At 47.1% G+C, this 15,529-nt stretch overlaps 1 protein-coding gene across 3 annotated transcripts in view; it reads left to right on the forward strand.

The window, feature by feature from the left end:
• Window positions 1-8,747: 8,747 nt before the first annotated feature.
• Window positions 8,748-15,529, forward strand: part of Rasgrf1 (Ras protein specific guanine nucleotide releasing factor 1) — a 114,269-nt gene continuing 107,487 nt past the window's right edge. Inside the window, exons 1-3 of one of the 3 annotated variants that reach the window (XM_021172718.3) lie at window positions 8,748-9,153; window positions 10,332-10,476; window positions 14,303-14,645. In XM_021172718.3, coding sequence (XP_021028377.1) covers window positions 8,878-9,153; window positions 10,332-10,476; window positions 14,303-14,418 — 537 coding nt within the window. In that variant the 5' untranslated portion in view covers window positions 8,748-8,877 and the 3' untranslated portion in view covers window positions 14,419-14,645. Of the gene's footprint in view, window positions 9,154-10,331; window positions 10,477-14,302; window positions 14,646-15,529 lie in introns of those variants that run through there. The other 2 variants (XM_029481854.2, XM_085827879.1) reach the window with 2 other exon arrangements.

Below are 15,529 nucleotides of genomic sequence, written 5' to 3' on the forward strand. Positions count from 1 at the left end.
AAAGATCAGATTAGCTGGGCTGGGTTCCAACGAAGTGGGTGGCAAATCTTGGAATTATTTTTCATATTATCCCATGCTTATAAATCAACCCCAGCCCTGTATATGTAGCAGAATGTGATCCAAACGTGTGAACAAAGGAGAGATAAGCATGGTAACCTGAAACCCCGGGATCTGAGATGAAGTTAAAGCCAGTCCTGACTTCCTATGACCTAGAGCATACCACTGTCTCAGTCAAATGGTAAAGTCAGGACTGAAATACCTGTAGTTTTGTTTTTTGGTTTTTGGTTTTTTATCAGCTCTGTAGAGTTAAGGTTCACAGCCTTTAATCCCAGCACTCGGGAGGCAGATGCATGTGGATCTCTGAGTTGGAGGCCAGCCTGGTCTACAGAGTGAGTTCCAGGGCAGCCAGGGCCATCACCCTGCCCTGTACCATCGCTCCTCCTGTGTAGAAGGGTAGAGAGTGGGGCTTGGAGCCTAGGGACAGTGAAGGGAGACAGCACTCAGCAAGAAGGTGCAACACCAACCTCTCTCCCCACTTCCTCTAGGAAAATGGTCCTCTTTAGCCAAACCCAACAGGAAGCCATTTGCCTAGGGAAGACCAGATACTGAGACCAGACACCAGGGCCACAGAACTGGATGGGGAAGAGCTCAGGCTAAGCCTGGAGTAGCAAGTGGATCTCAGGAATGCACTGCCATCTGCCTCTGTTGACTACGGCCATGGGGATGTGTTTGCTTTTTCTTCATTTATTATAACTATACAGTTATCTGTGTTTGATTGGTTGATTGATTGATTGATTGATTGATTGATTTTACTCTGGGTTTTGAATGGACTGGGCGGTCTTATCACTAAGTGGCTGAAAGGCACTGGGCAGTATGGATGTAAAAGGAATGCATTCTTGGTTGCTATAACAGGTAGTTTAGAAACAGCAGGAACTCATAACTCCAGAGACTAAGAAAGGCAAATTATGGTACCAGAATCTGGCAAAAAACCTTTTGTGTTGGTCATATCATGGTGTGTGAGACAGAGAAACATATGATAAACCCATTCATTTTCCCTGGAGCCCATGCCTGTGATGAGTAACCCATTAACCCATTATCCTATTCATGACGGCATTAGTCTGCTCATAAGAGCAGAATGCCTTTTAAAAGTCCCACATCTTAATGCCTCTACAACGGTGATTAAATTAAAAGAGGATATGCAAACTACAGCTGGTAACAGGCCAGAGCACTGGAGGCTTGGACTGCTGGCATCAGAGCTTGGGAACACGAGCAAGGTAATATTCTTTTGTCTATCCCATGTTTGCTTCTTGGTCTGTAGCTGAGATCAGGATCCTAGCAAGTTATTGCACTACCAGGATACTGGTGGTATTAAGGGAGAAAATCAGTTTCCCTCAGTTCTCATACACATATGCTCACAGCTGCCAGCTAGCTACACTAACAGCAGGTCATAATTAGAGCTTTGTCCTTGTGTGTCATATGCAACTTATCGAACTGTGCTACTGATTTGTGTCAAATGCCACACCCTGTGAATCCAATGTGTGTTTTTCCCAGAATCCTTGCAACAGTCACAAATTGACCAGCTGCAAAACACATGGCAAAAAGAGCCATACACTTCATTCAGTATGTGTAAGATAATGGAGAACACATTCTCTGAGCACAGCGCAACAAAGCTGGAGATAAGCAAAGCACACAAAAACTTGGCTTGGAAATTCAAAAGGCATTTGGTTACAAGTTGACAGCCAGGCATGGTGGCACACTAGGAAGGCAGATCTCTGGGACAGGGCTAGCTTGATCTACAAAGCAAGTTCTAGGCTAGTCAGGTCCATGAAGTGAGATGCTGTCTTAAAATACAGAAGAAGGGAGCAATTATATAATTACGCACCTAAAGGATGACTTCATTTCTGACTCTTTTACTACAGTGAAATCTGTAGATTTATATAGCAATCCCATTAAATATTTATGTAACAGTTCTATAGGATCTGTTTTATATAGCTATCCTATTGGATCTGAGGGAAGAGGGGACGTCAGGTCTTACAAGGAAAAAAAAAAAACTCAGCCTTTAAACAAAAAATCAAGAAAATAAAATAAACCTTGTGTTCAAAGGGTAGAAGGAATAGCAATAAAAAAAACAGAAATAAAGGAAAAATAATTAATAAACACAGGTACTGATGAGGTAGGAAACAGTAGAATCAATAAATGGTTGAACATCTTAATAATATAAATCCAATGTTTGTAAGATAAGATCAATTCTATGAAGACAAAATCAGCACATTAGAAGAGGTGACACAGATGGAGAAACTTGGAATGACAGAAGAGTGTTTGGTAGCAAGTGTAATAAATTGGAAAGTGTGAACAAATTACCTTGGAAATTACACCAAGATTGACTCAAGAAAGACAAGCTAAACAAATTAATAATAATGTAAAATAATGTTCCATCTTTAAGTGGGGTTTGTCTGAAAGATGCTATCATGCCTAAGTGTTAGGAAATTCACTGCTATATTCCACTCACTTAACAAGCAAACTCAGATGAGCTAAAATTCTTAACATCAGAAAAATTCATTTCATAGTAGTGGCTTAAAAATAAATACACAAATAGCAACAACTTCCTTTTCTGCCAATAATGTTCACTTTTAAGAAAACTGGTGTGATGGGGTGTGCCTGTAATCTCAGCTACTGTGAAAGCGGAGGCAAGAGAATTTCCAAGTTTGGGCCCAGCCTGCACGACGCAACAAGCCCCCATCTTCCAAAAATTAAGTTCAAAACATAAAAATAATCATGTTTCCAATAGTAACCATTAAATACAAAATATCCAGAAATGAAATGTGCAAGGCATATATAAAGGAAAGTACAACGTTCTACCAAAACATTAAGAATAAAGAATTTGATGGATAAACTTTTGCATAAAAAGACAAAACATGCCGGGCGGTGGTGGCGCACGCCTTTAATCCGAGCACTTGGGAGGCAGAGGCAGGCGGATTTCTGAGTTCGAGGCCAGCCTGGTCTACAAAGTGAGTTCCACAACAGCCAGGGCTACACAGAGAAACCCTGTCTCAAAAAAAAAAAAAAAAAAAAAAAAAAAAAAAAAAAAAAAAAAAAGACAAAACATGTTATAAAAATAATTTTGTGATATTTTCAATATAATTCCAGCCAATTTTTTTCTGGAACCTGATAAAATGAAAACACTATGAACACTGTAAAAACAAACAAACAAACAAACAAACAGGTGTGGTGGTGCTCACCTTTAATCCCAGCACTCAGGGGGCAATGGCAACTAGATCTTTGTGAGTTTAGGACTAGCCTAGTTTACATGACAAGTACTAAGACAGCCTGGGCTATGTAGAGAAACATTATCTAAAGGGGGGAAAGGGATGTTTTACAAGTACGTGTTGTATTTTACTACAATGATGAATAAGATGAGCAAGACACTGGAAGTTATTTACATCATACATGTAGTCACTGGCTATACGTTTATGAAATACTGATAAATCTACAAGAAATTATAAATGCTTCTACAAACTTTAAAAAATTTTAAATATAAGCAGGAACTTTAAAAAGGAATGCCATGACTGTGTGCAGTTAGAACTCAATGAATTAAAAAAGAAAGAAACTTAATACAGTATGAGATGTGACTTTGGCCCTTCTAATGAGCAAATTTTTAAGAAGCTAGGCAACATCTGTCTTGGCACAGGGTAAAGAAACTGGCTTCCTCATCTTCTGTTGGTAACCTAATGTAAAGATTAGGAGCCAACCCACTGGCAATGAAGCAGTTCATACCAGTGTCCCAGTGTCTATCCCGTCACCCAGAAGGCCCATCTTGAGAAACTCACCCTAAGACTGGTGGTGTCCATACAACAGTAACCATTGCACATCACTGCCAAAAGCTACAAACTGAATCCAACTCAACTGTCCATAACAAGAAGATCATTGAATTCTAGTGGTAGGAAGAAATATTTCCACGTACTACAAAGGAGATAAAGAAACTGAGCCTATAAAATGTCAGATGCCTTAGAAAACCATTTTGAGGGGTATGTTTCTATCTGAAAAATGCAAAAGGGTTTATATATATATATAAAAAAAAAAAGGTTTCAAGAAGAATCTTTGATGGTGTCCCTGGGTGATCTTATTTATTTCTTTTACAAAGAACTCCATCCGTTTTAGAAACAGGCAGAACAACATGGCTAATACAAACTGAAAGTATAGGCTCCTTGTTCCCTACTAGGTACCTGGTCAAGGTGATCAATGGAACAACCTAAAGTTAGAGTTGGAATTTCCACAAGCAAATCCCACATGCCAAAAGTTCTCTGATTCCATAAACTTAATGTTTCTATTTCAAAGCTTTTCCTTTTTAATATGTTGTCAAAGGGGCAAAAGTTCTCTAAGTGCACATTCACACACACACACACACACATACACATACACACAGTGAGGCCTTAGTTTTTCCACCTGGAAAACGGGGTTGTTAACCTCTATTTGAAAATTTTATTGGGAGAATGGAGTGAATCAAGAAGGCAAGGCCCAAATGCACTGTGGTTAGTCAGCCTCTGCCCTTCCCTGGAGAATAGGCTAAATTCTTTCCCCTGTGGACAGTGTGCTTAATCTCTGAGTGTGCCCCTTTCTAGCAACTATGACAACATACTGTGTTCTCTGATTTTGGCAGGCAGAGGAGCGATATGAATTAACATGTATTTATTACAGATAGGGCAGCCATGATAAACCAAAGAATTTCATCCAACTCTCTAGTTTGGGAGACCAAGGTGATTACTGGGGTTATTTGCAGGGCATGGGTAACTCAAAGGCAGCTATATCACTAACCCACACCTCCTCCCAATAATGGGTGCATCTCTGGAGCTCCTTGCCCGACTTGCTGGCAGTTCTCCCAAAGGTCTTCTCTTCCAGTACCACCCGCTCCAGCAACTGCTCACCTAACCCTCTGGAGCTCTGTGAGTCTCCTTAGGTCCAAGCTTCCAGAGCTATGGTAGTTTGAATGAAGAAAGAAAGAAAGAAAGAAAGAAAGAAAGAAAGAAGGAAGGAAGGAAGGAAGGAAGGAAGGAAGGAAGGAAGGAAGGAAGGAAGGAAGGAAGGAAGAAAGAAAGAAAGAAAGAAAGAAAGAAAGAAAGAAAGAAAGAAAGAAAGAAAGAAAGAAAGAAAGAAAGAAAGAAAAAAGAAAGAAGAAAGAAAGAAAGAAAGAAAGAAAGAAAGAAAGAAAGAAAGAAAGAAAGAAAGAAAGAAAGAAAGAAAGAAAGAAAGAAAGAGCTAGCCTATGGCCCCCATAAGCTCGGTACTTAGTCATTGGTTGGTAGACTGGGAAAGATTAGAAACTATGGCCCTGTTGAAGAAGGTGTAGCTTTATTGGAGGAGATGTACCTTCAGATTTTAAAAGCATACACTAGATGCAGTCTCTTTGAGCAAGCTTCCAGATTAAATGCCAAGAGTTGCCTTGGTCATGATGTCTCTTCACTGCAATGGGACACTGACTTGTTCTAAGAGAAGAGGCTTGTAAGCTCTTATGAGCCTTTCTTCTCCCCTCTAAGAGGGATATTTCAATTTAGGAGAAATTGCTACACACCATATGCCCACCTTCTCTATGGCTCTTACACAAGCCAAGAACCAGCCTTATAAATGATATCTTCTTAGCCAGAATCATTAAGTGGTTTCCAAGAGCATTGAGCTTGATTTCAGTCAAAAGACTGCCAAGAGACCAAATGTTAGTCTCAGGTTTCTCCCTGTGGTCACTGGAGGAAAAAAGCAATATTCACACAGCTTACATAAGACTAATCAAAATTCCAGACAGGGCTCCAGCCATTTTCCTCTCTCTAGCTCAGCAGCCTGGAGCTAATGCAGGCTTTCCAGCATTGGTCTAGCTCACCAGGAAACCCCAGAACCCAAGGATTAGCAGAAGTATAGGACCCCAGCACCCCTGTGCTAACCAGGGCAGGAGGGGGGCAGTACAGGGATCTGCTTGGCCCAAGATTTAATGGTTCTTAGCCCTGACTCCACGTTGGGAATCTCCCAGGAGTTTCTGAGTAGGGTATACATGTCCAGACTCTTTTTCACTAGCCTGGGGTAAGGTCTGAATACAGACTTTAAACCTCTAAAGGACACTGGAGATTGGAGCTTCTGAAGTGGGCTCAATTCTTCTCCTGACTGACACTTTTGCTTAGCATGCCTTCCTCAGACCCAAGAGAAAGTGGGGTGTCCTGCCCTAGCTATATCCTAGGAGTTATAGAGCAAAGAAGTTCCTAGGCTAGCCCAAGCTCCAGAAAGCAGGGACTACATTTTTCTTATAATTGTGTCTCCAGGATCCAGCCAACAGAATCAGATGTGTGTGAGAGAGGACGATGAGTCCTATAGTCTTCACCTTATGAGTCTAATGAGTGATCAAAATCTAAGGAGTGGGCTGGAGAGCCGTGGAACTGTATCACTGGCGCTGGCACACCTGAATGACAATCCCCTCAGACTCTGCCTGGCTCCCCTGAATGACAATCCCCTCTGACCGCAATCTCGGGCGATTCATTGCCCAAGGCAGTATCATTGATTCTGCCATCAGTAAGTCTCCAAACTCCTGTGGTGAAATCCCCTGTGAACACGCATTACCCATCCAGACTACAGCTCAGGTGCAGTCAGAAGAACAATGTATTGTAGGGACTGTGAATCTGTCTGCCATACAAGCTTCAACGAAGGCCAGACCTTTGCTTCAGCTCCCGCAGGCATACTTTCTCCCTGACTATCGGGGACCACTGGGGAATAAACCCCAGCCTCAATGCAACCCTAAAGCCCTGCTCTACATCAGCCTCAATCTAGTTCAAATCCCAACTCCTTCACTTCCCATTTGAGTGAGCCCTAAGTGTGTGAGCCCAAACCCAACACCTCCACTGAAGGCTATAGAGAAAAAGGAATGGCTGACCTGCGGCAAAGAGCTTTTAGCATAGGGCCCCTTACCAGAGATTTCCTTGGCCTTTTCTGCAACAGGCTTCCTAAGGGGAATTTACATAAACACCTCCATCCTGAAAGTTCTGCTTCTACGAGGCAAGGGAAGTTAGGTGGCTGCCTGTAGTCAGAACTCTGACATGGGAGCATCAGGAATTCAAGCCAATCTGGGCTACATAACAAGATGCAGTCTGAAAAGAGAAGGGCTAGGTAGGGAAAAGATGACTGGGGCAGGAAAAAGGAGAAAATTAGAAAACAAGGGGAAAATTATTCCAATCATTTCACAGGCTCTCTCTTGTGCAAATCAAGTCTGCATGAAGGGGCTTAGCCCTCTGCCCTTTTTCTTTTGATTACCCAAGGAAGAAAAATTAACATCATTTAGGAACACAGGCCTGGGACACTATGCCCTGAACTGGAATAGCTCCATTCCAGACTATGGTGCATGGTGTGTGTGTGTGTGTGTGTGTGTGTGTGTGTGTGTGTGTGTGTGTTTCTAAAGGGGGAAGGGCTCTCGCAGTTCTGTGAGGAAAGATGGTGTTGTTTTGTGTTTTTTTTTTCTCCAGAGAGCTGCGAGGACACCCGTCCTGGCTGCAAACTCTCAGCGCCGGGCGCCGTTCCCGGTTTCAACGAGGCCGCTGCCCTCTGCGGCAGACGGCGATGCGCGCTCCCCGCACCAGATCCCGGCTGGCCCGGCAGCCCGCGCGCTCTGCCGGTGCAGCATGCGGGCGCTGTGACGTTCTCGAATAAATGCCGTGTAACTGTGTAGGCGAATTGAAGCTAAAAATAAGAACGGAAAATCTATCATTAAGGTATCATTGCGCCAGCGCAGCTATGTGAAGGCTCCCATGGTCCCAGGCGCCTGTGTTTGAAGCCCGCCTTCAGGCTTCTGGGATATTTGCTGAAAACTCCCACCAGTGGCTTGCCAGCCAGACCTTAGGGTTCATGGGGTGACACCGATTATTATGGCAATGCTCAAAATGGAGCGGTCACCTCTTCCCACCCAAGTTCACCCCTTTTATTCTCGGGTCGCCGGCGAAGCCGCGAGGAATAGAGAAGAAAAAAAAAATAAAACAGACTCGAACGGTTATGCACAAACTAGTGCATCCCTTTTACTATCCACCTTCCTCCATCCACCTTGAATTAGAAAAATAAAGTAGGGAAAGAAGGTGAGAGAAAGCTGTAGGAGAGAGAAACGACAAATGGGGCCGACCCTAGGTCTAAGGTGCGCCGCGGCGGGGCGCAAAGAACACAAACTCCGAGGAGGCGAGCCTCCCGGGTGCCATTGGCTTGAACGAAAATTGATCTGATTTGGCTTAGAACACCCGAAGTAGAGAAGAGGAAAACAGGAGGGAGGGGTAGGCGTGTATGTGTGCGTGTGCGTGCGTGTGTGTGTGTGTGTTTATGTGTGTGTTTGCGTGTGTGCGTGTGTTTGCGTGTGTGTGTCCGGGGAGGGGAGGAGGCGCCAAGGTGCAGCCTGCGTGCGGCTCTGCGCCTCGGCGGGGCTGCGTGCGTGTGTCCCTGTCCGCGCTGCTGAAACGGGCTCTTCGAGGGATTGGCGTCATATGACTCCGCCTGCTGCCCCCAGCCCTCGCGCAGACCGCCCTCCCCTCAGTTAGCTGAGGGAGGGTCGTGCAACATCCCCAGGGGCCCCCGCGGCTCTGCGGAGAGAAGAGGTTCCAGCCAGGAAGGGTCCAGCTACGAGCACGGCGCCCGATCTCAAAGTGTAGATCTTGAAGGGGGCGGGGTGTGAGAGAGCGAGGGAGGGCGGGGGAGCGAGAGAGAGAGAGAGAGAGAGAGAGAGAGAGAGAGAGAGAGAGAGAGAGAGAGCGAGGGAGAGCGAGGGAGCGATTCAGAGAGCGCCAGAGAACGGCAGAGCGCGCACCGACGAGGGGCATTCGGATGCCTCTCTGAGATGTAAGTGCGTAGCAGTCTCTCAGGCCTTCTAGCATCATGCAGAAAGCCATCCGGCTCAACGATGGCCACGTCGTGACCCTGGGACTGCTGGCACAGAAGGACGGCACGCGCAAAGGCTACCTGAGCAAGAGGAGTGCGGACAACCCAAAATGGCAAACCAAGTGGTTTGCCCTGCTCCAGAACCTGCTCTTCTACTTCGAAAGCGACTCCAGCCCTCGGCCCTCGGGGCTCTACCTGCTCGAGGGAAGTATCTGTAAACGCGCGCCCTCCCCCAAGCGAGGGACCTCCTCCAAGGAGTCCGGCGAGAAACAGGTGAGGGAGCGCCGCGTCCCAACCTCCCGCGCCCCTGCTAAGGCCTTTGAAGGTTCAGGGCCTTCCATCCAGCTTCGGGGACAGAACTTTGACCCTCTCCTCTAAGAATTCAGGGCGTCTCAGCATCTTTCGCGGGAAGGACCGGCTGGACCAAATTGGGAGGGTGACCCTAGTGCGGGCAGAGGAGGCAGGGACTGCGGGTAGGGCGCCGCTACCAGCTGCGACCGCCCTTGGCAGGGTAAACCCCGTAGGAGTGGGGGGGGGGGGGAGGTGTTGGTGGTGGCGGGGACAGGAAGCCTGAAACTTGGAGATAGAGATGAAGATGGGGTCCAAAGGACCTACTCGGGCAAGGAATCTCATCACCGTCCGACTCAAAATGGTGCCCCTAGCCCCATCCCAACCCCCACCCTCACCCCCCATCCTTGATAGCCCCCAGCTTCTGCCCGAAATGTGAAATTCCTTACACTTAGGCTTGGAAAGGGTGAGACAGACGTCGAAGCGTCGCGGTCCCCTGTCTCACGCAGCTAGGGGAGAATTATAATCTGCGCTAGCCTGGCCGAGTTAGGGAATTGGGGTGGGGGTGGGGGGCTGGGGAGTCGTTATTTTGTGTGATCTAGTGATGATGTGCTTCAGCTGGCTCTGGCCAGGCTAACAAACCCCAGGGTTTACAAACAAACGCTGAAATGCGCGGAGGCCAGGGCCAGGGCTGCTGCGAAGCAGTGGGACAAGTGGGTTCTTCTTTCTTCCCCCGCCCCTTGCGCCGCAGCGGCCGCTGCAGTCGCCGCGGTAGCGCTGCGCTCACTCGTTCACTCGCTTGTGGCGTTGCCCAAAAAGCAAGGCTAAAGGGCTAGGCCGCGATCTGCAGCTGGCCTAGACGTCAGAGACGTGCTAGGTTGCCATTGAAATGGGAGGGGCACGTGCAGCCTCTGGGTGGGAACCCTCAGGGAGAGAGATCTTTAAGCTTGATATCCCTCCCAAGGCATCTGGTCCCCTGGCTTCTGGGAGGGAAGGAAAAATACATGACAGTGTATCCTAAAATGTCAGCTCTAGGAGAGGCCTGACATTCGCAGGGCCCAGCCCCACCTGGCTATTTGCCCGGATGGAGACACTGAGGCCTAGAGAGGGAGAGGGGGAGGGGGGAGGAGAGAGAGAGATATTGATTGATTTTTTTTGCACAGCGTCATAGCAGGAGTCGACGTCGACGTAATGTTCTGAGAAGACAACCAACCAGGATCTCAAAAACATTCAGGCTGGTGGCAATTGAATTGACTGGGATGACAGCCACCCTTGAAGTCTCCTTCTCCATAATTAGGACAGAGATCGGCACTCTGTCCCTTCATCACTCTCTTCATACCTTGCCTTAGCTCCTTTAGTATTAGGTTTCTGGGGAGGGGGAGAGCTTGGAAGTGGGGGCAGAAATTTGGGGGATGACTCTTGAGAATGACTAGTCAGGTGACCAGGCAGAGGCTCCCTGATGGCAAGGAACAGCAGCTCCCTTAGCTTGTAGCCAAATGGAGCCTTACTGGGCTCAGCTAGACCACCCAGACCCAGACTGTCTGTCCTTCTGCCCACCCACTGTCTGCAGCCACAGCACACCTGTATCTACCAGTAGATTGCACCCCCATGCTCAGCCAGGGCCCTCTGGTGCCCCAGCTCCCTACATCACAGTAGGATAAGGAAGCCATGTTGATGCAGGTTCAAGGTCTCCCATTCTCTGCACTAGAGGACTGACAAGATGGAGGCTGGAACCTGCCCCTCCCCCACCCCAGCTAAATGGCTTCTTCCTGTGTGACGTCAGTTAACACACAGAAGTCCTCTGAGCCTGTTTTGTGTACAAAGGGGAAATGACACTGGATGGATGGATCCCCAGGTCCTTGAGAACACAAAACCAAATTTTGTGTAGGAAAAGATACCCATGATACAATTTAGTGGGCTTCTAACTAGATTAGGATTATATCTATCTGCATATTAGGTCAATCCATTCTTGTCATTCTTCAGGCTGAGAAACTGAGGTCCATAGAAAGGGAGTTGCCCCATCAAAAATAAGACCTAGAATTGACTCAGGGTCTAAATTTGACAAGATTAGCTGATATCTGGTAGAACTTCATTTTCAAGGGGCTTCATTTTACCCAACTGTAAACCTATGGGAACAGAGAGCAAGTCTGAGCTGGAAATCCCCCACCCTGGTAGCAGTGGCAAGTTTGAGGACTTGAACACATAGCAGATACGTAGAAAATAGTTTTTGGTCTGGACGTGTTTGAAGTGTTGTGTGTTACTTCCATATTTCGTGTCCTGAGAACTAAGCGGGTGTTGGGCACTATGCCTAAGAAGCTGATGATCACAGATGCTGGGATTCTGGGGGACATAAATACAAACAGGGAGGCCCAGCATAACCTGTAAAGACCTGGATTGCAAGGTGTTGTGAGAGCCCAGACTGCTATGACGTCATCTCACTCAGCTGTGCCCGGATTGATCTATGTTTAGAGCAAGAGCAGTATCCAGGGCTTTGTCTCACACTGGCTCTGCCCGGGGACCCCAGGGTCTCCTGAAATGAGATTGGTGCATCTCATTAGCTGCTGCAGGGTACCTCCCTGGTCTGGGCTCTGTTTACTCAGCCCTGATGTCCTCTCTTCCCAGCCCTGAACAGTAATGTGACCTGAATCAGAGCATGGTTTCCACATGCCTAGAGATTGGCCCTGCTAGCCCCATTCTCTGCTTCTGAACAGACTCATACATGGTAGCTTTCCCAAAGTACCTGACATAGACTGTCTAATGCTGGCTTCTCAGTAAGAGATCTTGCCAAAGCAACCTCATTTCAGCTTGTGCTCCCTCCAACCAGGAGAGGCCAAGGTGGATGGAAGGTGCCTTGTGATTCCCTTGAAAGAGAAAAAAGGATTGAAGCAGACAGCAATACCAGTGGCTCAGAGCCTGATATAAGCTTAGGCTCCATGAGCTGAGAGCCCCTCCTTTTTTAGGCCGGGGTTATTACCTAACTTTACTCAGGAGTCTTATCTATAGAGAACATTTCTGATTGGCCCAGTGGATTGATCTCCACCACAGCCTAGAGACTAGGTGTGCTCAGGTTTCACGTGAGGAGACAGACTCCTCAATGGCCACCCTGTCATAGAAGCAAACATGAGACTCTGCCCTCTGGCCTCCCCTCTCTGCAACTCTGCCAGCCTCACCACCCTTCAGAGCTGAAACCTAGTCAACTCCTCCCCAAGCCAGGAAAATGCACATAGGAAAAGGATGCTGCTCTGATTGCAATGCCCTTTACTCACAGCTTCCTGGGACCTAAGCAAAGCAAGGGGTGATGGGCAGGAAAGCAGCAGCTCCAACTTAAGAAGGATATGTCCCTGCAAGAAGCTGGCAAGGCTAAGATAGAATGCCAGCATGTGTGATCACCGGCTCTGGGGAAACTGTGGGGTGTTCCTTTATCCACCCTACCTCTCAGCCCAGAGAGAGAAAGAGAGAGAGAGAGAGAGAGAGAGAGAGAGAGAGAGAGAGAGAGAGAGAGAGAGAGAGAGAGAGAGACTGAAGAAGCTCCCTGGAAATGCCTCTCATAGGAATGGAACTAAGGAAGCTCTACTCCCTGCCCCCTGTCTGCTGGCAATAGAGTGAGGGTCAGGGACACCCGTAAACCTAAGCCTGAAACATCACTGTGGTTGATTTGCCCAGGGTACACCTTGGCTCTCCACACTGAGCCAGGGTCAGATCCCACAGGTGCAGAGGAGACAACATCACACTCCAAGCAAGCACAGAGCTTTGTTCCACACAGTATCTACCTAGGGCAAGAAGTCCTCTCTTCCTTCCAAAGAGCCCCTAGAGGACTGGCTCACTCACCAGCCCCTCCTTGGGTAGGAATCTGGCCTCCTCTGTCTCTATCACACCTCCCCCCTCCCAAGCAGTCCCAGTACTCTATTATTCTTATATTTATAACCTTTGTGGTTGACACACGACACATACCACTCGTACATGTTTTCAAGGTAGTGTTTTCTGATTTGCATCCACATTAAGTGTTGATCAACATATGGTAACTGCTATATACATTACCTGAACTCTTACGTTTCTTATCCAAAGTGAATTCAAATTCCTCCTTCTGCTAGCCATTCCCTACATGATCCCTTGAAAGCAAGCCTGCTGACACCCCTAATGTAGCCCCAACACCCCTTCTCCCCCTCCTCCTTACTCACATCACAAGTCCTCATCTTGTCCAGCCCTTCTTCCCACTCTCAAGGCCCCCCAGAAGCTCTAATATGGTGATCTTCGCCCCCGCCCATACCTGTGAGATGTGGCCTCTGATTCTCTAGCAGGTCTCAGCCTGAAAATGGCCTCTCAGAAGAGAAGTCTGCCTGCACCGCTCCAGGAGCCAGTACACCTCCCAGCTTCAGCACTGGTGGGGTTTCTAGCCCCTTCTTCATTCATACCTGTAGTCATAATCCTTGACTACTTCCTGTGCTCAGCTGGTAGTCTGGAGATGGACATTTCCCCCACTAAATCCAAACACCAGGACAGTGCTAGGCAACTGGGACAGAAATTTCATAATTAAGTGCCCAGGTGACAGATGTGTAACCCTGAAAGAAAGGATGAATTTTTGTGATACACAGAAGACCCTAATGAGGGGCTGGCAGGACCTGTCATTCCACTGGATAAGATGGAGTTGGGTAAAATGATGCCATATTCTGTGCTAGCACATTGGGCGTAAGCATACAGCCAGCTGTGATGGGGAGCAGACAGTAAGAATTGATGCTGTCCCAGGAAGACAAGTGGGGAAAATGCTAGAGACAGGAAAAGGTTTTGTTCACAGTTGTGAAGAGGATGCCCATCACAGAGACAGTGACCCTCAGTGGACAAAAGCAAGCATACATCCAGAAAGGGATGGGCCCAATGAAAGGCCATGGTCAGATGGTTGGCAGGTGGCCCCCCTGATAACTGGATCCTAGGGAATGAGGTGATGTACTGGACAGGTGCACAGAGGACAAGACAGAGGACAGTGCCAGCTGGGTAGACCCTGTGTGCTTCCTTAGAGTCAACCTGACATTAAATTCTTTCACAACCTGCCATGGCTTGTTAGCCTATCCTTTGTGTTCTCTGAGAGCAGCCAACAGTGAGGCGCTGAGCTCAGAGTGTTCTCCACGGTGCTCCCCAGGTACCGTTGCTCCAGCTCCACAGACATGGATGGGAAAGCCAGAAGACTTGACAACGCTGCGCAACAGAGTGGAGTCGAAGCGTCTCTTCCACCATCCCTGTAGATTAATCATTTAGTTTTCCATCTATGGTTCTTCTCCCTCATTCTGAGAAGCCCTGGGGGCCACACCCCCACATCAGTCAGAGAAGCCTGCTTTAACTGTTTTATGTATTAATTGGGCTTTCACAGAAAAACTCATCTATATTAATGCTATAAAGTGTTTGACCTTCGCTACAAGTTATTACCCAATGCCCTTCAGCTCAGCTTTGGCATGTTCTAAATGCAGATTAAAATGTCTATAATTTTTCTTTCTCTTTATTTTCAGTAGTGGGGATTTGATGAAGACTTTGTGCATGCTAGGCAAGTGTTCTACTACTCAGCTACCCATTTACCCTGTTGTTAACAACAACAGCATACATACAGTTTTGCTAAGTTACCCAGGCTGGTCTCAAACTTTGGATGCTCCTGCCTCAGACTCCCAGGTAGCTGGGATTACAGGCATCAGCCACTACACGCAGTTTAAAATGTATATAATTTTGCAACATGGTGCTTTAAAACAATATACAAATAACACTGAGTAAGAACACTGAGTACTAACTAGCCTTTGAGCTCCAGAGTGTGACTCTATACTTCCCTTAATGATCTCAGCAGCCTTAGTAGGCCATCACTGTTAACCCATTTTTCAAAATGGAAAAACTGAGGCTCCAAGAAAGAATTCTACTTCTCGTGGTCAATGTTACAGAGCATTGTATATGCAGGTACCCAGATTACTCTCAAACATAAGCTCTCCAGCCACAAACAGAAGATAAAGACTCTGGCTGGGTACTTTCTTAGCATTGTCTGCCTGTCAGAATAGAAAGAGAATCAGGATGAGTTAAGAGCAGTGCTGGGGACATGACTTAGTTAACCTAGCAAACACAAAGACCTGGGCTGATCCTTTTGCCAGGCATGGAGGTGCATAACTGTCACCCTGGCATTCAGGGTGCAGAGGCAGGAGGATATCTGCGCGCTTGAGGCCAGCCAAAGAGACTGTAGACAGAGTCCGTGTCTCAGGGGGAAAAATTAACAGTGAGTAAAATATGTCATGGCTGTTTCAGTGACTTTTGTGAAGGCGGCTTTCCTTTGTGTGGGAACCTTGCAACTCTGCCATGATCAAGGGAAAACACAAGGCAGGCATCCACGCCCCAC

Source organism: Mus caroli, unplaced genomic scaffold (assembly GCF_978045245.1).
Source record: "Mus caroli unplaced genomic scaffold, Mus_caroli_1 scaffold_11, whole genome shotgun sequence".
In the NCBI taxonomy this organism is placed as follows: Eukaryota; Metazoa; Chordata; class Mammalia; order Rodentia; family Muridae; genus Mus; species Mus caroli.